This window comes from Mytilus galloprovincialis, chromosome 6, assembly GCF_965363235.1.
Source record: "Mytilus galloprovincialis chromosome 6, xbMytGall1.hap1.1, whole genome shotgun sequence".
In the NCBI taxonomy this organism is placed as follows: Eukaryota; Metazoa; Mollusca; class Bivalvia; order Mytilida; family Mytilidae; genus Mytilus; species Mytilus galloprovincialis.
Genome location: NC_134843.1, coordinates 85,779,795 through 85,805,339, shown reverse-complemented (window position 1 = coordinate 85,805,339; position 25,545 = coordinate 85,779,795). Strand labels below are relative to the sequence as shown.

At 31.2% G+C, this 25,545-nt stretch overlaps 1 protein-coding gene and 2 long non-coding RNA genes across 5 annotated transcripts in view; 2 read left to right on the top strand and 1 right to left on the bottom strand.

The window, feature by feature from the left end:
* The first annotated feature begins 2,265 nt into the window (after positions 1-2,265).
* On the top strand, positions 2,266-8,690 carry LOC143078380 (uncharacterized). Its single transcript, XR_012979201.1, has 3 exons — positions 2,266-2,366; positions 6,833-6,880; positions 7,741-8,690. It is a non-coding gene; the product is annotated as an uncharacterized LOC143078380 (long non-coding RNA).
* Positions 8,691-10,967: 2,277 nt separating this feature from the next.
* Positions 10,968-19,145, top strand: LOC143078379 (uncharacterized). Of its 2 annotated transcripts, none has more exons than XR_012979200.1 (3): positions 10,968-11,022; positions 14,289-14,336; positions 18,803-19,145. It is a non-coding gene; the product is annotated as an uncharacterized LOC143078379 (long non-coding RNA). The 2 variants fall into 2 exon arrangements; XR_012979199.1 differs by lacking the exon at positions 10,968-11,022 and adding an exon at positions 11,751-11,855.
* A 2,224-nt stretch (positions 19,146-21,369) lies between these two features.
* LOC143080562 (L-methionine gamma-lyase-like) overlaps positions 21,370-25,545 on the bottom strand; it is a 10,903-nt gene continuing 6,727 nt past the window's right edge. For both annotated transcript variants that reach the window (XM_076256467.1, XM_076256466.1), the window contains exons 6-10: positions 25,052-25,163; positions 24,429-24,542; positions 23,365-23,499; positions 22,916-23,061; positions 21,370-21,611 (exon numbers count right to left, since the gene is read on the bottom strand). In XM_076256467.1, the coding sequence (XP_076112582.1) occupies positions 21,524-21,611; positions 22,916-23,061; positions 23,365-23,499; positions 24,429-24,542; positions 25,052-25,163 (595 nt within the window). In that variant the 3' untranslated portion in view covers positions 21,370-21,523. The remainder of the gene's footprint in view (positions 21,612-22,915; positions 23,062-23,364; positions 23,500-24,428; positions 24,543-25,051; positions 25,164-25,545) is intronic.

Genomic DNA, 25,545 nt, shown 5'->3' with positions numbered 1-25,545 from the left:
TCTTGTTTTGAGTATTTGAAGTAGTAATATTATAAAATATATAATTGCTATTACTTTTTTTTAAATCCATATTACTACAGATGTGATGCTTCTATTAATCAGTATAGTCGTCTGTGGTTTTATAATAGGTTCAACTGTCTATGAAAAACATAATAAAAGTAAAATAAAAAGAAAGTTGAACTATATTCGATTTTGGGTTTGAAACGCGGCATGATCAAACTTTAGACTTGAAAATTTGTATTTTCTCGGTTAATCAAGCATGCAGTTATGAGTAATTTCGAAGGCTTGTCTGCTCTGAGTAAGAATGATGTTTCAGGGTAGGGTAACATGTCTTCCTGAGAACTGTTACCTTGCGAACTAATACGGCAAAACATAGCTCGGTGTGTCGCTCTAGTATAACGCATTTCTATATTATTTCCCATTATCATGTTCCTATTTAGTTAATGTATCCAGTTTGCCAATTAACGTTTAAGTGTCATACATTATACGTTTTTAGAAATATCCTTGTCTTCAATAATAGAAAGGTGTGTATGGTATATACTAAGCGGTCAACCGATTGGAGGTAATATTGGGCCTGAATATAATAGAAACCTCTTCATTCACTACAAATTCTTTGATTACATGGCGATACTCGAGACACCTGACAAAATTAATATAGTTTGCAACAAACTTGTACAATTATAGGAATTACAGAATAACTTATTAACTTTAAAATTTTGTTATTATCTTGCAGCTTTTTTTTTCGAATCGAAAACGTCAATATGCAAGTCAACACTTCAATGGTTGTCACATGAGGAGCGCTATCTGTCCACTTTTCTTGAGCATCTGTGATCACCTTGGTCTTTTGTTGCAGTTCGTGCCGATTGGTCTTTGGTTTTGCTATGTTGTGTTTTGTGTAATGTACAGTGGTTTTGACGATTTTTTTGTTTTATATTATTATATTATCAGGGTTGTTTTCGTCTTTAAAATATATCTCAAGTTTCTCTTTTTTAATTCCTTAAAGAACAACAGTAAACAAGACATTTTAATGACATTGCTGATCTAGTTATATGTTTGTGTTGTTGTTTCATTGATAAATGTTTCACATCTTCTTTACTTTCTTATATATAAAACATCAATTACTTAAGGATTGTGTGTGTTTAGATGGCATTTGGATTTTGGGTGTTTAGATGGCACTATAAGGAAAATATAAGATATGCAAAACTGTAAGAACATTAATATATATGTAGAGCCTACCCGTACAAAATATGTAGTAGTATTCCACCAAGAAACTAGTAGGAATGTAGTAGGATTTTACCTATAATTAAAGATTTTATATAGAAAGTAAGCGGACATGGAAGGTGAACAAAAGTTTGACTGGATTGTTTTAAATGCCTACTTGCAATATGTCAGTATGGATTTGTTTATTTTGAAATCTTAATAAGGAATTTGAACAAAAAGTATGATTATATTATTTATTTTTCAGGCAGACCGTGTTCCTTAAATTTAAAAATCCGTAGTTAAAAATATAGACAATTATGTTAAGAAATTTGACTATATGATGAATAATATGACAAAATCAAAAGAGCATATATGCATTTTGTTTATGTATCGTATAATAGCCCTCAAATCTAGACAATTAAATACTGAGGAATTAATACAATATTAATCAAAAAGTCGGGTCAAGTAATTGTATTTTGTTGGAAGGGGGGGGGGGGGGGAATTTACCTGTTTCAAATGAATTTAGTTCATCACAGTGTGTTTGCCCAACTTTATTGAATGTTTTAACTATCCCGAGGAGTAAATACAATACAAGCAAATAAAATCCAATGAACAAACTGTTATTGTTAGGAAAAGACTTGTCCGGTTTCCATAGAATCTAGTTTCACGGCAGTATGTTTGCCCAACTTCATTGTATTTTGTTAAAAAAAAAATTAAAGACCCATTTATTTAACCAATAACAAGAATAATTCTTAATTGATTAAAGTCGAAACTCAAATCGAGAATTAAACGTGTATTTGCTTTTTTTACAACATATGACTGAGGCGAAAAGATCAATAAATAAGTACCCAAAGAACATAAATAGTATAAACACATATGGAGTCTTCACAAACATAGTGGTCCATACAGGCAACAGTACAACACGAATGTTTTAATTGGCTTGAAAATAATTGGCTTATAAATACTGCAACAAAAGCGTATTGTTAGAGTTCATGTTATGATCATAATTGAATTGTGAGGTGAGAAAAATCGGACAATGTAATCAGCTCACAGAAAACGTCATTTACTAGAATCTTTCAGAAGATTGATAATGAATGACATGTAACCCTATAAAACCCGGTACGTTTTGACATCTGTCATTTGATACAGTAGGAACCTGCAAAAAGGTATGTTTATTAAAAAACTCATTCATTTGTTTTTTTAATTGTGTATTTTCATTAGAGTTTGCCTTCATTGTGTATTTTCATTAGAGTTTGCCTTCATTGTGTATTTCCATTAGAGTTTGCTTTCATTGTGTATTTTCATTAGAGTTTGCCTTCATTGTGTATTTTCATTAGAGTTTGCCTTCATTTTGCATTTTCATTAGAGTTTGCCTTCATTGTGTATTTCCATTAGAGTTTGCCTTCATTGTGTATTTCCATTAGAGTTTGCCTTCATTGTGTATTTTCATTAGAGTTTGCCTTCATTTTGCATTTTCATTTAGAGTTTGCTTTCATTGTGTATTTTCATTAGAGTTTGCCTTCATTGTGTATTTTCATTAGAGTTTGCCTTCATTGTGTATTTTCATTTAGAGTTTGCCTTCATTTTGTATTTTCATTAGAGTTTGCCTTCATTTTGTATTTTCATTAGAGTTTGCCTTCATTTTGTATTTTCATTAGAGTTTGCCTTCATTGTGTATTTTCATTAGAGTTTGCCTTCATTGTGTATTTTCATTAGAGTTTGCCATCATTGTGTATTTCCATTAGAGTTTGCTTTCATTGTGTATTTTCATTAGAGTTTGCCTTCATTGTGTATTTTCATTAGAGTTTGCCTTCATTTTGCATTTTCATTAGAGTTTGCCTTCATTGTGTATTTCCATTAGAGTTTGCCTTCATTGTGTATTTCCATTAGAGTTTGCCTTCATTGTGTATTTTCATTAGAGTTTGCCTTCATTTTGCATTTTCATTTAGAGTTTGCTTTCATTGTGTATTTTCATTAGAGTTTGCCTTCATTGTGTATTTTCATTAGAGTTTGCCTTCATTGTGTATTTTCATTTAGAGTTTGCCTTCATTTTGTATTTTCATTAGAGTTTGCCTTCATTTTGTATTTTCATTAGAGTTTGCCTTCATTTTGCATTTTCATTTAGAGTTTGCTTTCATTGTGTATTTTCATTAGAGTTTGCCTTCATTGTGTATTTTCATTAGAGTTTGCCTTCATTGTGTATTTTCATTTAGAGTTTGCCTTCATTTTGTATTTTCATTAGAGTTTGCCTTCATTTTGTATTTTCATTAGAGTTTGCCTTCATTTTGTATTTTCATTAGAGTTTGCCTTCATTGTGTATTTTCATTAGAGTTTGCCTTCATTGTGTATTTTCATTAGAGTTTGCCATCATTGTGTATTTCCATTAGAGTTTGCTTTCATTGTGTATTTTCATTAGAGTTTGCCTTCATTGTGTATTTTCATTAGAGTTTGCCTTCATTTTGCATTTTCATTAGAGTTTGCCTTCATTGTGTATTTCCATTAGAGTTTGCCTTCATTGTGTATTTCCATTAGAGTTTGCCTTCATTGTGTATTTTCATTAGAGTTTGCCTTCATTTTGCATTTTCATTTAGAGTTTGCTTTCATTGTGTATTTTCATTAGAGTTTGCCTTCATTGTGTATTTTCATTAGAGTTTGCCTTCATTGTGTATTTTCATTTAGAGTTTGCCTTCATTTTGTATTTTCATTAGAGTTTGCCTTCATTTTGTATTTTCATTAGAGTTTGCCTTCATTTTGTATTTTCATTAGAGTTTGCCTTCATTGTGTATTTTCATTAGAGTTTGCCTTCATTGTGTATTTTCATTAGAGTTTGCCTTCATTGTGTATTTTCATTAGAGTTTGCCTTCATTTTGTATTTTCATTAGAGTTTGCCTTCATTGTGTATTTTCATTCAGAGTTTGCCTTCATTTTGTATTTTCATTAGAGTTTGCCTTCATTTTGTATTTTCATTAGAGTTTGTATTTTCATTAGAGTTTGCCTTCATTGTGTATTTTCATTAGAGTTTGCCTTCATTGTGTATTTTCATTAGAGTTTGCCTTCATTGTGTATTTTCATTTAGAGTTTGCCTTCATTATATATTTTCATTTAGAGTATGCCAGTATTGACCTTTTGTGAAATTCAAAGATCTTTAACATTTCTTATATCTAGATGACTACATGTCTAAATATTGTCACTTGAAATCAGCGATCTAAAATTAATCAAACGAGTATAATTCAGGGGATATCATTGATATGGTACTCGTGACTTATGAGGGAAATAAATTGGTTTGTCTCGTTTTGTTGCTGTTCTTAAAGGTCGTATGAATTAAATGTTATATTTTCGGACAACGTACGTAAGTTGTATTTAAGTTTACTATACTATATATTTTTGCATTATATAAAAATAAATGAGATGTGGTATGATTGCCATTGATTACTAGTATAATATTCTTTTAAAAATGTAAAACTGGTGAATAGTAATAAGTTATCGGACGGCATTCGAAATGAGAAAACTATATACTGTGAAGAAAGATAACCAAAAAAATGGCCAATATTCACAAAATGTGAATTTATTCAAGAGAAAACCAAAATACTGATTTTTACTTCAACAATAAACGAAAACCAATTATGTATATAAGACCATGGACACGATGCAAATATGCTTTATTAATTGAGTACGTCCAAAGCGCTTTCTGGATTAAACTTCAATAGGAAGTCTCATTTCCAAATAGTTGAACACCTAGAGTGTATCAGTATTTGAATACTCGAGGACCTGAATAACAAAAGGAGACATAACAAAATAGACAAATCCATCTAAGTTTATTTTTCTGTGAGGGAGTTTCTTACTTATTTCTAAATGTATCAATAGAGAATTTAGAAATTGTAATTTATAAAATTGAAATCAGTTAGAAAGCGAGGAAAGTTTTATACAAATGGTGGGTCATTTAAGAATTTCATAGATGCAACCAAATATATCAGTAATGAACAAAATATACCGAAATGAATGTTAAACAAATAAACGTGGAAACTTAAGGTGGTATGGGTGTCTTCCTCCATCTTGGATTGTAAAAAACAGAGAACCAAAGGTCCAGATTTTCTATCAAGTTAGCAAAATTTGATGCAGGAATGCAGATATTTAATGTGAATTTTCATTTAAAAGAACCAATATATAAGAATTTAACTTATAAATATTAATATTTTTGCAAATGTTGATTATTTTTGGTTGTTTAAAAAAAAATTAAATTGGCATTTTAAGGGGAGGTAACTCTTAAACAGTGCATTTCTGAAGGATTCTACATGGAATTTTCCTATTTTGTATTTTAGCCGGAAAAAACGTACGGTGACCCTATCTTTTCTTTTGATATTCTCAAAGCATTGTCTAAAAGCTATCTTTTCCTTCAGTATTTAACAATTCTATCATTTTGTTTAGTTTCTAATCACAAAATGGTGTTTTTTCCTGTATAATCCATACAAAATGTGTCATTTTGTCACGTCCTGTAGCTTGAGAAAATGCGCGGTGACCTATCATTTTTATTATATTTTACGACATATATCAATAGATACTACGTTTTGGCAAAGTATAAACAAATTCTATCATTTTTGTTTTAGACTCCCATACCACCTTAAATAAAAACAATCAAAATCAAAAAGAACATATGAAAACTAACACTTCGTGAATACACACTAAAAATGTTGTAGAGCATTGAGAACTCAAATCAAAAAAAAATCGGACTGGGGCCATATGCACCAAACTAAAAATAAGATGAAAGTTTTTCTAACTATTCATCCTTTGATGAACAATAGATTTCAAGAAAATGACCGCAATTATATTTTATTATATTTTATGGTATTTTATGCCAGTACAAAAGTGTAGTTGACAGGTAAACAGAAAACCTTCCGGACAATTTATTTAAGGCACCAAAACACCGATAATACTAAATTTATATATTTATATAATATAGAGACAAGGAAAGATAACATCCGGCACCCGAAAGATCTATTATGTGGTCGAGTGGTCTAGCGCGTCGAGCATAGAACAAGGTGATTTGGTGGCAAGATATCTCAGTAGCATGAGTTTGAATCCCGGCGAGAGGAGAACAAACAAATTTGCTTTCGAAAATTTACTAATCTAACATTGTTGGTCTGATGTGTAGACGAACTATATATACAGAATGTATTTTGAACCTTGTATCACCGTCACGGCTGGTGATCCGATTGATATAATCTGTCGCAGAGATGTCACTGGGTCAGATGTACTAATGATATAATTATTCCTGCATTAATTTGTAAGGTCGTTTAAGATAGATAAATCAACTGATCTGTATAATTATATCTTTATGCCTCATATATCATGAGCTATGTTACGACGCTTCATAAAAAACTGACGAGGAAAGGTAACACCCGGCCACGGAAAACTTTATTTTTGTAGAGTCTAGGTGGTTGAGTGGTCTAGCGCATCGGGCATAGTGCAAGACGATTTGGTGCCACGATATCTCACTAGCCTAAGTTTGAATCCCAGCAAGGGAAGAACAATAAATTGACTCTCGGAAATTAACAGATCTAACATTGTTGGGCCGATGTTAAGTCGAATTACAAATGATATAGAAATCTATACTAAAAAGTAATTTTCCTTTCAGAATAATGCAGACTAAGATAATGTTATATCCAGTTCTTGTTATTGTCCTGTAAGTATTATTACCTATTATTATCATTTATATAGTGTCAGATACCTAGAATACTACACCAATATTTGAAACCAAATAAAGGATCTGATTATATGGTTACAATAATTATTATCAAATTATTAAATACTCATCTTCTTTTTAATATTTACAATTTAAACTTTTCAATATTGTAAAAGCTTCGGTAAAACATACAACTTGCAGATGAAAAACAGAAATATCTATATATAAGTTTTGGTAAGCACCGCTAAATAGTTCTAACATGTCTAAATGTTATATTTAATTTGAAAACTCTTTTTTGGTATAACTGAATTAGTAATTTGAAGTGATTTCAAAATATTCTTTTTTTTTATTTATTTAATCAATTTTTTCATAATTAAATTTGTATTACTCAGTTTCAATCATGAATCCTTTCAAGCTGGTAAATGCGCTTTGGGGCAGTTGTAACCTCATGTATAGACATTGTTTGTGTTGAACCGCAAATAGACCAAAACAAAGGGATAATCCATTACTAAGAACATTTATCTAACACAACTAAGAAGCATCAAATCCTACCATTTCATTGGTCGAGAACACTTTGCTATATACTAAAGAATCGGCGTCTGTTGTTTTTTGCAATCATAACTATTCACGTACATGGTTGAAGATACATCAAATCTAGTTATCGCAGTTAAAAGAAATCAAAAGTGACAATTAATGAGTTTTTTTTTTAAAGAACCTTGGGTTTGTATAAATCAACAGAAGTGGTAAGAAATAGATGGAGTATATGTAACCAAATAAGCATCCTATATCCAATTTCCTATGTTTATTTCTTCCTTAATGCATTTTGTTTGATGTTATTAATGATTAAATTATTTTCACAGGTTGCACATGAGTCTTGTGGTAACCAGTAAAGAACAAGCTGACAGTGTACAGCTTAGGACTAACAATCCTGATCTAGAGCTTCTCTTGTCCCTGATACGATCAGAAATTGATAGCAAACCTGAAATGTCAATACCAAGTGATCTGGTTCTCCCACAGAAGAAATGGAGTCGCCCGCAGCACAGAATATCCCGGCAATACTTGCTTCAACTTCTGAGATCCCGAGGCTACCATGTTAGACTGAATGGAAAACGATAAAACTAACATTTATTTATGTATTCTTTGTATATATTTTTGATTGTCTAGTGTGATACATCTGACTTATAGATTTTGTGTAAAGATTGCTGCAATATAGAAGGATATATTTGTTTTTATTTCATAAGATAGCTTTCTCTTTTTCTGAATGTTTTTTCATGTTTGAGCATTTGGACATATTGATTTCTAAATAAATTATAAAAAAACAGTAATTGATGTAGTCTTTTTATATCTGATTTCAGAAAATATTCTGCTGCTACGTCTACTTTACATAGAAATAAAAAATAATGATTTCATCTCTTTATTTTTCTGAAAAGGCAACGAATTTGGATGAAACACGAATAGTGTCTAATTACCCTGATGCAGTTACACATAAAAAGTTTTTTGTATCCACATACAACCACGGACGAGGCTTTTGTCTTAGAGCATCATTAACAAATCTTGTAAACATTATCCCACTTATTTTACGCAAGATAGTCAAGTCTTTAAGAGATTAAAAGATTTGACAATATGTGTGTCACCCACTATGACGTTTTACCCTTACCAGGACTCGTTTGTAAATCGTTGGTGAAATTTACTGTGTAAGTAAACTAACACTAAGACACAAAGTCTCAGGAAAAGTGGATTTTACAAATCTTTGATTGTTCTTTTGTGTTTGGCTTTAATGCTAGATCAGTTAATAAATATATATGATATATTAGTTTTTATCAATAGAAAAATGATGAAATACTTCTGTTACCAGAGAAATGATAATATTTCAGACAGCAAACGAGTAACACCTCTACGCCGAGACCGAATAACAAACAAAAGATAGCACTTTTCAAAACAATTTCATACCACAACCTTAAACTTAAAATATGTACACCAAAAATGTTTAAGAAGTGATATCTGTTCTTCTCAAAGGTGAAGAGTATCCTACTTATAGGACGGTACCTGATAATTACCTTTTCAGAAATGAAAGAAAACACCAGGTAAATATTTCATTATTCATTTCTGATAATCTCACATTGCAATAGTTAACCAATAGTAAACCATCTTGCGCCAACAAGCGTAAACAGATTAGACTAATGAATTGATTAATGATCTGACCAAACCATGAACATAAATGCAAATAACACTGGTATTTAAGATAAATTGATTGAGTTTGTATTCAAACCGTTTGTTACTATCCGGAGAGTAAGAGAGAAAAAAATGTTAAATAACGGCAACAACACTATGACCTTACCACTTTCAAATGTGTGTTGACCAATCCCTCCGTAGGCAAAGAATATGGAAAACACTTTTTCGTATTTCTTAATTTTAAGTTAAGATAGATTTCGATTGAAACATTTATTTCATCATAACCAGACGCTATGTACAGATATGATATTCACGGATCATAGATCGCTGTCATCCAATGATCCAGTGACTGCACAAACAAGTCAAAACAGGCATATCTAAGATAACTAAGACTTACCTTCATTCGTAGGAACTTTCAAGTACTGTGTTTTCGGACTGGGCCCGATTAGTTGGTGTTACATCTTACAAAGTATATCCAAATTTTGTTTGCCAAGACTTCCGTTCTGCTGGTGCTGTGGGACGTCCTAAACTGGTCGTAAGGTGAAAATTTGTTTAGTTACGTTTTAAAATCTAACTGTGACTTTGAGCGGATGAATAGCAATAAAAGCGCTGTTCCTTTGGGTTTTTGTGTGTTTTTGTTTTGTGCATATACTGATTTTGTGTCATGGATTGATACTCCATATCCTTTCTTTTTCTATTACATCGTTTCGATCAAAAACTATTGAAAATGACCGAAAAACTATCCAGCGTCGCTTAAAGTCGCATTTCAACATAACTCTATTCGAGAATTGTTTGTGTCAGTGTAATTGAGGATTGACAATAGAAAAGTTAATATTATCACATTGGTCATACATTCTAGAAAAACGCATTTAGCAAAACGGAAAGTCCCTAATCAAATGGCAAAATACAAAGCTCAAACACATGGGAAATACGGGTAACAACTGTCATATTATTGACTTTGTATAAGCATTTTTTATGTAGATAATGGTTGATTATACCTGGTTTATAGCTAGCTAAAACTCTTTCTTGTATGACAATCGCATAAAATTCCATTATATTGACAATAATGTGTGAACAAAATAAACAGACATCACAAAATGTGAAAAAAGAAGCATATATCTTTGTATAGATACGTGTTAACCCTGCCTATCAAAAAAGGGTGCGGAAAACCTTGATTTATATAATATAACTGATATACCAAAGTAATAAGATAAAATGCATCATGGATCTTGTCCTTGTGATTTCCGAATACAAAACTAGAGAATTGACGAATAATGATAAGAAATTTATTTGACTCTAGGATAAATAATGTGATAAATTCATAACTATATTCAATAGATCATATAGACATTTTGTTTGTGCTTCGAATGTTAAGCATCACATTTTGACAATCCGAAAGAGTTGTTAATAATTCTTCACCAGCAGAAAACATCAAATCAGATACATTTTCATGTTTGGGAAAGGCGTGGTCGATTACGATAGAATTTAGTTTTATGGCAGTATTTTTGGTGATCTTCATTGTATTTTTATTAAAATAGTATAAACCCATTTATTAAAACATTATCGAGAAGAATCCTACTTCGATACAGCCGAAAATCAAATTGAGAAACGTTTTTTTTCCTCATTGAATATTATTAGTCATATGTGGATGTAGGTAAATGAGAATTCAACCAATAGGGAAAAATAATTCAATGCCATAGAAATCATGCACTATGAAATCTTCCACAATAGACAGTTGTCCTTAAAACATGAATGTTTTAATTGGCTTGATAATTAATAGCTTATAAAAACTGTAACATTAGCCTATTGCTAGAGTACAATGTATGTTCATAATAGAGTTGTCACTGAAAACGTCATTCACAAGAGACCTTCTGGAGAACAACGTTAACATTGCTAATGATTGCCATGTGACCCTATAAAATCCGGTATGTTTTACATCTATCATTTAATTGAGAAGAACATGTAAAGAGGTATGTTTATCAAAAATATTTTTTTTTTTGCATAATATTTGAAAAAAAAGATGTGGTATGATTGCCACTGAGATGTAACCAATTAAAATTAAAAATCAAAATATGTGAATAGGTTTTTTTTTCACAAAGATCATCGTACAGCCTTCGGAATGAGAACACACTATACTGTAGTGTAATATACAAAGACCATATCATGGCAAAAATCAGATTGTCATTTTTTTTAAAAACTTCTAATGATTTCTTCAACAATAAACGAAAATCAATTATGTATACAAAAATATGAAACTAATTGGAAAATGTTTCATCAATTTTGTACATGCGAGGCGCTTTTGTTGATTTACCTTAACTAGAAATACTATCAGAATATGAAAACGCGAGAAGCTATGTAACTAATGAAAACGTAAGATTTAAACCTTCCCTGAGGATGTTTCATTTTAAGAATTTTTTTCCTTTATTTTTAAATTTATCCACGGAGAATTTAGTAAACTCATGTTATTAGTTATCAAGGTACCAGGCTTAAAATTTGATACGCCAGACGCGCGTTGTTATAAAATAGAGGCGAAAGATACCAGAGAAACAGTCAAACTCATATATGTCATAACGAAAGCGATGAAACTATAGTATACAGACAAAGAGTTTTCTATTACTTAATTTAAACAGGTAGATGATACCAAATGCACCTGCAATAGGGACCATCTCCATATCTTATCAAGATAAATTCACCTGCAATTAAGATGATTCAAACTTACCTTGAAACCAATATAAATACTATCCGAATCAAAAGGAAAAAAAAACAAGTAAACGGAATCCGAGGAACATATGCTTACAGAAAGGTCAGAAAGCTAACACTTAGGGTAACTTCTAACTTAATAGGATGGATGCATTGAAAAAATAAATTCATAAAGTTGGGGTAAAGCTGGGTAAATCAAGTTAATGTTCTACGTACGAACAATTTATAATTTTATTACAATATGTTCAGGGAAAACGGTACTATTACATTTTCCTAGCATTAGGTTGGCATTTTGTGTACCCAAGACAGGTGAAGGAAGTCAACTTAGGACGGCTGTGATTGGATGTAAGGGTACAATATATTTTTTTATTTATCTATGAATGACTGCAGTGTCTAAATTTACAATATAAATTTAAAAACCTATTGAAATATTTTCTAGAGAATTATTCGAAAAGTCTTCCATAAATTTGGTGTCAAATGACGGTGGGCATGGATAAGATAACCAAGCTCCGTTGGACATTGGTCATGATACTATTTGGCTTCAATTCTTAGAATAGAGTAATAAAGTACTAACACCACACATAACTGTGTTATCCAGGTTTTTATTATAAAAACTGGTAAATTTAGAAAATGTTAGTATTGTCGCCTATGGCAGAATGAATAGTACTCAAGATAGCAAGGGAATTCAAAATCAATCAGACTTCAATCATATTAAACTTTTTTGAAGCATTTGATAAGAACATTTGATTTTTATCACAAAGAATAGAAATTTTTATCTGAGAACAGTAATGTGTTGAGAAAAGTGCTGAGTTATCATAATAAGTCACATTGATGGGTACTGATATAAAACTTTATCCTAGGGATTCAATATTAACTATATTGTATAAACTGCACCAAACTATTGTTCTTTTGTATTTGTTTTCACCTTTCGCAATGATAAATTCAATTGAAAACCCAGAATTCAAGTTGCGACACATATTTTTTACTGAAATATTTGCCTTTTTTGCTGTGTAATTCCCTAAATGTATCATTGGGTATTTCCCTTGACACAATCTTTTAAAATTGGATTGTGTCTGGTTAAGTTTGTACTGTTTATATAGTAAGGCAGTATTTTGTCATACTAGAAGCATTTTCACTGTTAAAATTGTTCATCTAAGAAAAAAAGAGGCCCACTTGAGGCTAAATTTAAATAGAATGTATACTCTCCTGTGTAATGAATTGCTCACATTGTTGGCAATTCATGCAGTAAATATTTCAATAGTGCTTCATTTTGTAGTTTCTATCTTTTATTATATCAGGCATATATAATTTGTCATTTTGTACTGTTTGAAAAGACTTTTGTTGGAAATTAATTCAGCTTTTTCATAGATTAACACAGGCAAGAAAGGCAACTTTACAGCTGAGTATTTTGCTGATTTAAAGTTTTAAGTGTCTAATATCCTTGTTTTTATCATCTCAAGACAGACTAATGGATTTTATAACCAGCTTTTAAATTTTGAACCACAATATGGCATATACTAAAGCATGGAATGGAGATTAGTATGACAAATCTTGATTGTGTGCTAATATATTGTAAATTTTGGATAAAAACAACACAAATTGAATGGAACTGTCCTTTTTATCTGTTTAAATGGGACTGTTTATTATTCTTTTTAAATAAGATAAGATATAGTTGGATATAGGTTGTTTATTAAGCCTTATCTGAAAGAAGTAGAGTAAGAGGTAAATCAGCATGTAGGGGTAGGGACATAAAATGATCCATGTTTATTAAGTAATGGCGACATACAAGTATTTATTATAGTCAAGGTTTCCACAATAACCAAGTATTGCATTGATGGTGTCATTAGAATTCTTTATAGCTTTGTGGAACAGTATAGAGAAAACGGTACTATTACATTTTCCTAGCATTAGGTTGGCATTTTGTGTACCCAAGACAGGTGAAGGAAGTCAACTTAGGACGGCTGTGATTGGATGTAAGGGTACAATATATTTTTTTTATTCATCTATGTATAACTGCAGTGTCTAAATTTACAATATAAATTTTAAAACCTATTGAAATATTTTCTAGAGAATTATTCGAAAAGGCTTTCAAAATTTCATAAATTTGGTGACAAATGACGGTGGGCATGGATTATATAACCAAGCTCCGTTGGACATTGCTCATGATACTATTTGGCTTCAATTTTTGAAATAGAGTAATAAAGTACTAACACCACACATAACTGTGTTATCCAGGTTTTTATTATAAAAACTGGTAAATTTAGAAAATGTTAGTATTGTCGCCTATGGCAAAATAAATAGTACCGTTTTCCCTTCAGAAAATGACCGCATTGATAGTATTTGGTGAAATTTGGTGATAATTTACGTCAGAGCAGAAATGCACTTTACAGGTAAAAGAAATGTACTTCTGAACAGATTATTCTAGACAGTGAGGCATTATTTAATGTACTATAACTACTAATGGACAATACTAGTATTAACTTTGCTAAATATATAGATAATTGATATCGATACTAAATTATCATTTTCCTTTTAGAATAATGGAGACAAAGATAATAGTATATTCAGTTCTTGTTATTGTCTTGTAAGTATTATTTACAGTACACATTATTATAATTAAGATAGTGTCAGATGCATAGATCGCTATACCAATATTTGAAACAAAATGATGCACCTCGTTATATTGTTACAAACATTATTATGCAATTAATACTTTACAATTAAAATCTTTCAATGTTATAAATGGAAAATATGCAACTTGCAGATGAATAACAGAAATATCTTTGAAATTATTTTAACTAAGTACTTTACCTTTCGTGAAAGGAAAGAAGTAATAGTGCGGTGACAGAAGTGTAAAAAGTCGTCTAGATCGCGAGTTTAATCTCCCCTAATAAAACACGGCTAAAAATGGTCTTAACTTGAAGACAAATATGTCTTCTTTAGTTTTTGCCCTGTCGTCAGAATTTCGTACGGTCACTTTTTTCTAAAAAGTCGTTTTAATGACTGGTAGTATATTGGAGAGTTTCAACCCCCATTTTTCAAAATGAAAAATGTATATGTTTGCTTACATTGAATTGAAATAGTTTTTCCTGAAGCTATTTTTATATGTCAAAATATTCCATTCAGTATTTTATTTTCTTCTAATCTATAAAATTTGCGAAGTTTAGACTATTTGAAATTGAGGTAATTTTAATTGCAAATTCAAACTCAAACTTTAGTTTCCTCTTCATAGTAATAAAAATTATCCCATAATATTTTAAGCATATAATATTTAATAAAACTGATTAGTGATAAAAATTTCGGAACGAAAATATGAAAAAAACCTTAAGAAATCAATGGAAAAAGAATGGAGTAAAAATCTTCAATTTCAACACGGAACTCAATCACTTGCCTTCCGTCACATTTTGTGTATTAGTCAATAATTTGCTCTCAAATGATATATGAAATTACTACCTTTTTCGCTATTATATACACATATTTTCAATTAAAGTGTACTGATATATGCCACATACTTTGTTTGTATATGTTTATATTCTATGTTTTTTCGTTATAAAACATCAAATATACTTTGTCAGAAAAGTCTTATTGTAAAATCAAAATAATTGACGGATAGTTTCAGTAAATATTCCGTGATATGTCAAGTCCCTTTGCAACTTGTTCCATTAAGTTCAAAGAAAAGACAGAAGTCGTTACATTTTATGCAGTGCATAATATGCCCCAAAAACATCGATTGAAATTTTGAGTCAATTTACCAGTTTAGGGAAGTCGATTTTTGTATCTGCATTGCATGAAAGATTGGATGAGGTGAACATCAAGCTGTTTCATGCAATAGCTGTTAATTTGAAGAACTCCGTGCAGGCAGTTTATCATCGTTCATGCTACAAAACTTACACAAGTAAACATATTTGTTCCCCCTTTTAGAGCGAGGAAGCTTCTAGTCTAATATTTAATGACGACATACAATTATCTGACTGTTGTCCCTCAGTTTCGGGTCTTTGTACACGTTCTAGAATGCAGTCGTTCATCTGGAGCGCTTGTATATTTTGTTTGCAACAAAACATTTTAGAAAAATAAAAAATTACTCAAGTTTGAATCAGATGAGCGTATTAAAAATGTTTTATCCGTGTCAGATAAAGTTACAGTTGAAATAGTTTCCCGTCCATCTTTTAGACTTCAATCACTCTGTCATTTTGGTTGCATTACAAATTATTTGCTAAAAACGTTAAAAAAAATCCAAACCCGTGGAAGCAGATATCTCAAAACACGATACTGCTTTTAGTAATTTTATTTTGGCTATTGACAACGATTTAATGGTCATTCCTCATGACACCGTAACTCGATAAATATAGATCATTTCTTCCGGCTGATTCTAATTTAAAATATTCTAAAGGTAAAATGCAGTCTGAACTAATTTATTTCTATAGAAATTCAGTTGTCAAACAACTTCAACAAATTCAAGGCAAATATAACATAATATTTAGTAGCAAAATAACTATTTAAGATGCCATATAAGCTTCTAGTCAATTGAAAACTGACCTCAAAATCTCAATGTCAACTGTAAAATACACAAATAACGGACAGATATTTCATTCCGCTGCAAGTTTACTTAGAAAAGACATCGAAACTCTAAAGAAGACTACTCAACTTCTAATGAATTGTGTCTTCCTTCTTAATTCAGCCAATGCCTTCGTATTTATTGCAATTCATTCTATGGTTACTCAATGAAAATGCATACAGCCAAGACTATTCTCAGGAAATGGCACCAGAGAAATTGTGGAAATGCTAAGCAATTGTTGAGGCAATCGTTTTTGTTTTACTCCTTTTCATTGAGGATTGGCTTTACAAATGTACCATGAGTTTGGTTCAAAACACCTTGTTGAAACATTGAATGCCAATGGATTTTATGCTACTTAAAGTAAAGTGCGACGCTAGCTAATGTGTTGCCAACCATGAAATTGAGCGAATTCAAGATCGTGTGTACGTCTCGTATAATGTTTCCCCAGCATCTTTACAGACAAGCATATGGATGTCATCACACCTTCCTAAACCCCCTTTTAGATCTCTTTTAAAATCTTGGATGAATGGATAGGGATGGCTTGAAGCTGGTATTTTTTTAGGAACAAATGTCTTCGGACTTCCTATAATACCTTTTCTGTACATGTAAAGAAAAACTCAAAATAACGTGTTTGCTTTGAGCAGAACCTTTCATGTGCAGACCTGTGGCCATGAGTGAAATGTGTAGAAATATTAAAACATGTCTTGTGACGGTTGATGAAAATGAAGATGATGGAGATAACGGTTTATTTGGTATAACGCTTGTTGCACTGGTACACACGGTTCCAGTCCCGAGGTCAGGGGAGTGTTGGCGTGCGCTTAAAAAAGTTAAACCCCGCCAATATCTGTATGTGTCTGTTTCAAGTCACGAGACGGTAATGCAGTGTTTGTCGTTTGTTTCTATATACTATATTTGTTTCTTTTTTATTTATTTTGTACATTAATCAGGTCGTTAGATCTTTTGTTTGTTTTACATTATTCATATCGGGAATTGAAGACTATGCAGTATGAATTTTACTCATTGTTGAAGCCCGTACGGGACCTAAAATTGTTTTATGTCTCATTTGGCCTCATTTGGAGAGTTGTCTCATTTGCAATCATATCACATCTTCTTTTTTTATATGGAATACTTTTGAAGTTTGGGGTACGTTGCAAGGGAAAAGGGGGTATATAGTTACAAAAGCTATAATGTAATAGATATTAACCAGAGTTAAATACACAACAAAAGATAATACTATGGTAGCAGTAATAATTGTGAAAAAAAAACAAAGCAACGAGTAGTCTATAAAAAAAAAAACTAAAGTATCCGCAAATTCAATTTGAGGTCATATTTGACTGTAGTCTTCTATGGCTTTGTTTTGATGACTCACCCACTATGATAGTTTAAAAAATAATTTTAAAATATTGTCCTGCATGACACTTGATTTTTACCTGAAATGATATTTTTCATAAGGTTAAGGTGCTCTAAACATTTTATAGATTGAAAACTTGATTTTTGAAGCTTTGTTTATAAAACGTCGTTTTAGGATTTTTTTTTGATAAAAAAATCTCAATGATTACAGTAAGGTTTATGTATAAAAACAAACATTACTAAAGCCAAAACAGTATCATTTGTATATAGGTAGAGTTTAGAAATAGAAAAAAAATGCCAAAATTGAAACTCTCCCAAACTTTCACAGATTTTTACATATGACCTTTGACCTCAATTTAAAAAAAATGTGACCATATCAAGTCTTGACGACAGGCATATTATTATAGTACACGATTTCCTCTTTCCAATGATATATTATGTAGGTGTGTGTTCGGTGGGGAGATTAAATTCCAAAAAATCTGCCTTCAGTCACCGCACTATAATACTCATTTGTCAATTGGAAACAAAAGAAACTATCATGAAATATCTACATAATATAATTGTTGCATTGTTTTTGTCCAGTTTTAACCTTCTTGCGATCATAAGAGGGTCATATATATCATTATTTCCAGCAGGTTGTTAAGGTAGATGCATCTTGTATAGTATGCCTAGTTATTGTATGAATACCACACGTTTTTGTTGTTTTGTTTTTCAGAAGCATTGCTATCATTTTTGGGACTTTCTTAAGGATCGCTAGCGTTAATGTTTATTTCCATGAACGATATATGTTCAACTTGTGAGTTTGAATGTCCCTTAGGTATCTTTTGCCTTTCTTGTAAAAGTCAATCTGATGCATAAATGTCTTGGGGCGGTACAGGTTAAATTGGCATAATCGGCGTTTCTTTTTTTTCTTTTATCATAACTAGTTACGAACTTTGTTGAAGTAACATCAAAAATAGTAAATTACAATTTAAAACAATCAAAGGTAAATCAAATGAGAATTGTAAAGAACATTATGGTTGAACACAACATCAGTGGTAAGACAATTGAAGGAGTAGGGGTAATAATATTGAATCCTACGTCAAATTTAGTTCCTTTCTTAATAGGGTAGTTGTATGCGTTCAATAATCCAATTTCTTTCACAGGTTGAACATGAGTCTTGTTGCAACAAGTAAAGAACACGCTTACAGTTTACAGTTTAAGTCTAGCAATCCTGATCTAGAGCTTCTCTTGAACTCGATACAGTCAGAAATTGGTAGAAAACCTGAAATGTCAATGTCAAGTAACAAGGTTCTACCACATAAGAAATTGAGTCGACGTCCTCAGTCTAGAATATCTCGGCAATACTTGCTTTAACTTCTTAGATCCCGAGGCTACAATGTTAGCCTGAACTAAAAATTATTTGTGTGCTCATTGAAAATATTTTTGGTTGTTTATGTAATACATTTGATTTATAGAAAGCTATTTTAAAGAATGCTGCAATATTGGGTTCATTGTTTCTTATATTTTATTTCATTGTAGTTATTTCTTTTCTTTTCTTTTTTTTTAAAGCGGTTAATAACGTTTGCAAGTATTAGCATGAAGACATGTTGATATTCAAATTATTTTCATTTTCCAATATAAAAACATATCTGATAGGCGACATTGCAGAAAAAATGCAATAGCTATGTCTGATTTAAACAGAGATACTAAATAATGATTTTATCTTTGAACTTGTTTCAAAAATGGCAAAACACTTTGATAAAACAGGGACAGAGTCAGTTTCTCAAATTTCCCAGATGCAGTTACACTTGCATATATGATTCATAGTTGAATGAATTTGGAATGAAATTTTAATTATGTCTATGTATCTGTCAAATAATTGATTCCTAATCACCGCTTTGGTAAACGCCGGACTATCTTGTCTTTTATTGTTCACTTGCGAAAATTTTATTTTCTTGTTGATAATTGATAATATTTCTAGGTAAATGGAAAAGTATGTCCAGTTCTTAATCACCTGATGTCTACATAACTTGCGAATAAATTATCAGAGATTATGAGACATGTCATCCCACCAACTACGAAATGAGCAGAAAGTAAATATATATCCACAGAAAACCACTGACGATGTTCTTCGTGTATTGGAACACCAAACACATATCGTCCAAACACTATAAAAATGTTAAAACTGAAATCAATTGCAAAACTAACAGTATTATGTATGTATTTATATGAAACAAACCGGACTACGATATTCAGTACTTATGTGAAACCGGATGCTATTTATCTACACACACGCAAAAGTACCGCTATCGTTTTAGAAGAACCCACGAATTAAAAGGTATCATTTATCAAAATCTTAAGAAGCACAAGCATCCTGTTACACATCTTACAGTTCAACCGTCAGAAGTTTATATAAGCCTCTTGGGAAATATCATTCAAAACGTGTTTGATCACGAAAAATTATTGATTAAAATTGGATTGAATAAATACAGAGAGATCATTGGTTTGGGTCTTAATGATAATATCATTGGAATTTTATAATATATCAAGCACCGACTTGGGATATAGCTTCGAAAACTGATCGAAAAAAACGTTCTCATTTGCAATTAATAATAAAAAAACAAACTTTCTTACCAACAACAATTAGTATTTAAAAAAAAACTCTAACTGCAGACATTACATGTTTACCAAGCTTTGTTCTCCACCAATTAATAAAAGACACCAAATTGAGAGGTTTGGCACATTTCATATGAAATCGTGCAAAATATAATTTTATATTTTTATATTATTTCCTAAAAATAGATCGTCCCGATGATCATAAAAAACATTACATTAAAATCAAATATGTGAACAAATATGTCGATAAAGGATTTTAACATAGAAGTCCTAAAACTCACAAACAAGAACCCCAACATAAAGGGGGACCTTGTGTGCTCTACAAAGGTAAGCAGATTCCGCCTCACATGTGGCACCCGTCGTGTTGCTGATGTTATTACAAACTCGATAATAGGTCTAATCGGTAATTTACATTTGGAAAAAGGGGATTTCAGTTACAACATTACGAATAACTATCACCCGTCAAGCTAGTGTATTAAAAGACCAATTCAGCTTATAATTATAATTTGTATTAACGATCATCACAACTTTAACCATTCGGAAAAGAAATATATACGCCTTCTTTTACACATTTATCCAATTGTCTGTCATAGTCATCTGCTTAATCCATCAATATTTCAACATTGTATTTTAAATTTATGGATTGTGGCACATGTTATTTAAAGTAGGTGTGTATTTATGAGTGAAATGTTCTTTGATGAATGATTTTGCCCAATCTAATAGCTTTGAGACCTTTGTTGGCTAAGAATGGACTTTTTACTTTTTCATCTTTTCCAATGTGTCTGAAAAGTCTGCAATATCTTGAGATTATAGCTGTAAATTTATTTAAGTTCGAATTGGGGTTTGTAACAGTTGTCTCCCAATCATCACAGGTATTACAGAGAATGGAGTTTCAAAAGTTGTAGCAAATAAATCCTCGTGCAAATGTGATTAATACCATACGAATTTTATAAATTGCAGAATGTCATTAATGCAACATCATAGGACAGTAGTTAATGTATAATGACGATGTAAACATTGATCATGCATCGGGTAAATCAATTAGGTGTTTCAACGTTATAACAAAGCTGTATTAAGATACAATTACGTATATAAAAACATGAAATCTAACAACTTCTAACAGTTTCCATTGATATCAAAGATTGTTTATTCTAGTATATGCAATGTTACATAGATATTCCTTTACATTAAAAGGTATTTTCATTTATGAAATAGAAGGTACATTGTCATAAAATCATCAGATGTGTAATATCATTATGTTCGTTCCATTAATTTTCAGCACAAAGACTTTCAGGGATTTCATCCAGGGCTTGTTTGAAATCAGCAATCAGGTCATCTGGATCCTCGATTCCAATGCTAAAATTTACAATGATGGAAAAAATGTGTTAGCTGCCAAAATCATATACGCCGATTGAGATCAAACTCAACCAAACATAACAACCATTTACAGATAGAATTAAATGTGTATATTTCTTACAAACAACGAGGTTCTGCTGCGGATGCAGTCTAATTATTTACTTTAAAGAATGCCTAGCCATATCAATTACAAATACACATTTCTGAAATACGAATGAAAGTTGACAAGTTTTGGTCATTTAGTCCCTGGTGGAGTGTTGTCTCATTAGCAATCATACCACATTCTCCTATTATTATCTATCTTGTGTATTTAAGTTATTATACAACACGAAATGCGGTAGAATTGTTGATTCAACATTCAGCAGCAAGAAATTTTAAAAATCAAATATGGTGATCCATGTTATATTTGTTACGAACCAACATATTAAATACAGTAACTCTTTAAGTACAAAAACTTATATGCAAAGGAATTTCACTATTACTACTATGCGTTTCTGTTTGTATGCTCAGTTAAAAACTTTACGGTGAAGCTTAAAAAAGTAAAATAACAATTATATCGTACTCCAATAAAAATTCAAAACAGAAAATTTGATATCAAATATCAAAATTAAAAGCTAAATTACACCAAACGAATCGAAAACAGTTGTCATGGTCCTCACTTGGTACAGGCATTTTCTAATGCAGAAATGGTGGAATAGTGTGTATTTATGCTGTTTCCCTTTTTTATTTGCCTTAGCGTAATCTATGTTTGTTACATGTTATTTCTTATTGTGGAAGATGTGCCTTTATTAATTGTTGAATCATTTTTTTTTTTGGATAATTGGTATTGGTAATTTCATTACTACCCCTTGATCGATGTTTCTGCTTGTAGACTGTTGAATTAAGAAATGATGAGCAGCCAAGTACCTAGTACCTTGGTACTGGCATATGATATTGCGTTATCAAAAAGTCCCTTGTCAAATGGCAAAATTAAACGCTCAAACAAATCAAACGAATGGATTGATTGTTGGTTGCTTTACGCCGCATTAGCACAAAAAGGCTATATCGCGGCGAACCAATGAATAACAACTGGATATTCCAGACAGTTGTTTTCTTATGTAGCAAATGGTGGATTGAACCTGGTTTTATAACTAGCTAAAACTCTCACTGTTGTGACAGTCGCATCAAATTCCATTACATTGGTTCCGTTACTGTTTTTCATATCCGAGAAGGCATCACCTCACAAAATAACACATTAAAAAGGGGAGAACGTTAACACTGTTACCTTTATTTACGCAAGATGAAAGATGGATAAACGGGTTTACCTTATTCTAACCATTCCATTTGTAATTCCTCCACTTAGTCTGTCTTCATCCGACATTAACATTGGTCCATGTGTCATAGTCGCCGGGTGTTGTATTAGACTTTCTACACCACCTAAAGACACTGCAAGCTGTACAATCCGAAGATTCTTGAGGAATAAAAAGAAATTTGCGATAAAATTTTAAAAAGTCTAAACCATAACCAAATAATTTTCATTTCTGTTAAAAGCAAGGAGACTCTGGTATAGAATGTTGAATACTATTGGATTTTAGGGGATGAAACTTCTATTTTAAACCTAACGTGTGACTTCTGTTTTTAATCTCTCCTTAAATGATTGTTAGTTATAGCTATAGATTTGTATGCCTCATGTGTTGAATTTGCAATCTTCTTGTTGTAAATGATTTTGATTTGAATTCCTGACAAAGAACAACGCTTTATATTAGTATAGTACCTCAGCCAATATTCGTCCTCCTGCAAGTCCACCTTTGACCTCTACAGACATCATACCACTGAAGGATTTCATCTGTTTCTTAGCAATTAAATGATGAGGATGTGATTCTAGTCCAGGATACAATACATAATTTATCTTAAAAAATATATACACAAATGTAAAGTAACTAACGTTGTTTATCATCTAACTAATGTGTTGAAGTGTTCTTTTTGTTCTTTATGGATGATACTTTTATTTTTTAGTCTGTTCCATTTGACGTTTGCTCTGTAATTATACATCCCGTCACTGTGTTATTGTGCTAGGGTGAATTTTTATATTCTTGTCTTTTGTTTTTACAAATTTGCTTTGTCTAAATGCCTTTTTGTGGTTTTTTATTACATATTTATTTGTTTTAAAGTGATTAAAACTATTAGACAATGTTGACTGCTATTCCCCCAATTGATGACTTTTTACATATTATGTCTGTTCGTTTTGATCATACATCGTTGTAAATATAACGAATATTATTTTGTGCGATTGTTATACAAGTGGGAGGTTTAGCTAGCTATAAAACCAGTGTTAATCCACTATTTTCTACATAAAAAATGCCTATACCAAGTCAGGTATATGGCAGTTGTTATCCAATTGTTTGATGTGTTGGAGATTTTTGCAATTTGATTAGGGACTTTTCGTTTTGAATTGTCCTCGACGTTCGACATTTTTGTGATTTTTTTTTTTTTTTTTTTTTTTTGCATTATGTGAGTTATATCTGAACATGTAACAATTCAAATCAAAATAAGTTTGATATATGTATACAAAATATCAAGGAGATGTGATATGATTTCCATATACATTGTATAATGCATAGTTTTGTCGACAGACGTTTCAAATACACATCTTTGCTTATTTTCTTGAAAAATGCATCTGCTATACGAACATTCTGAATTCTATTTGATCACCGGTTTTCTTATTTGATTTCTAATTCGGTAAAGATTTCAGATAACATTGTTGTTTCCCAATTGAATTCTTTATTAAGGGTAGCGTATTTAGACTCATGGCAACATGATACCTGTCATTAACTATACCTTTGGATGTTTCTCAAGGTACTTCGCTACCTTCATTGCATTTGAACTATGACGTTCCATTCTCAATGGTAACGTCTTAATACCCCTCAGTAATAAACTGGCATCATGTGGAGACTAAAAAGATGAATAGAATAAATGCGAAAGGCAGACAAATTTTTAAATCATTTAATGACAAACCTTATTTTTGGTCAAAATAATATTTCGATTTTCAATTTGAATAAAAACTAAATATATTATTCTTTCTTTTATTATTATTCTATGTAGCTGCAAACCTTTAGTTATTATGTCCTAGTGCTATTTTGTGACAGTTTAGGGACCATGCAGCAATATTTTTTCCTATTTATTCATGATCAGGTCAATGTCGCACTTATTTCCTAAAATATCATTATGTATTGCCCGTGCGTAGCTTGTTAATGTATATCGTTTGATTCGTTAGATGTTTTTCTTTGTTATAACGTACATCATTTGTGTTTGAATATTCTTTTTTTGACACTATTATCTTACTATTGCCCTTTGTATATGCATATTCAAATTTGATTTACACTTAATAAAGTGAATTTCAAAATCTCTTATTAAAAACTTTCAGCTACATGAGTGAATACGTTAGGTGATTTAACACTTACAAGACTGGCTCCTAATGTTGTTTGGTATCTGATCGCCGTCTGCCAAAGTTCTACACTGCTGAATGTCAAACTACCAGCTATTAAATCACTGTGTCCACCTAAATATTTTGTGCTAAAATGTACATGAATTTTAATAAGACAATTATGGTAAATTTCACTTAGTTAACAAAATGTTTACTCGTCATTTAATATATGAATGACAAAACTGTAAAATAAAATAGTTTCGCAAGCTTATCAATTCAAATATGCAGTATGAACATGATTAGACTCTTGTACAAGTTTTATTCCAAACGAAAGAACAGCTTAGGACAATCTGCGAGGACTAGTATTCACTACAACTTGAAGGTATGGAATAAAATAAGCCATATATGTATGTAATAAATGCAATCACTAGTATTTCAACATCATTTCATTTGTTCAAGCAATTTAAGATATAATTAACGTCGTACAATGTATTTGATTAGACTTTCCACTTTGGGTTTTTTTTAACACCA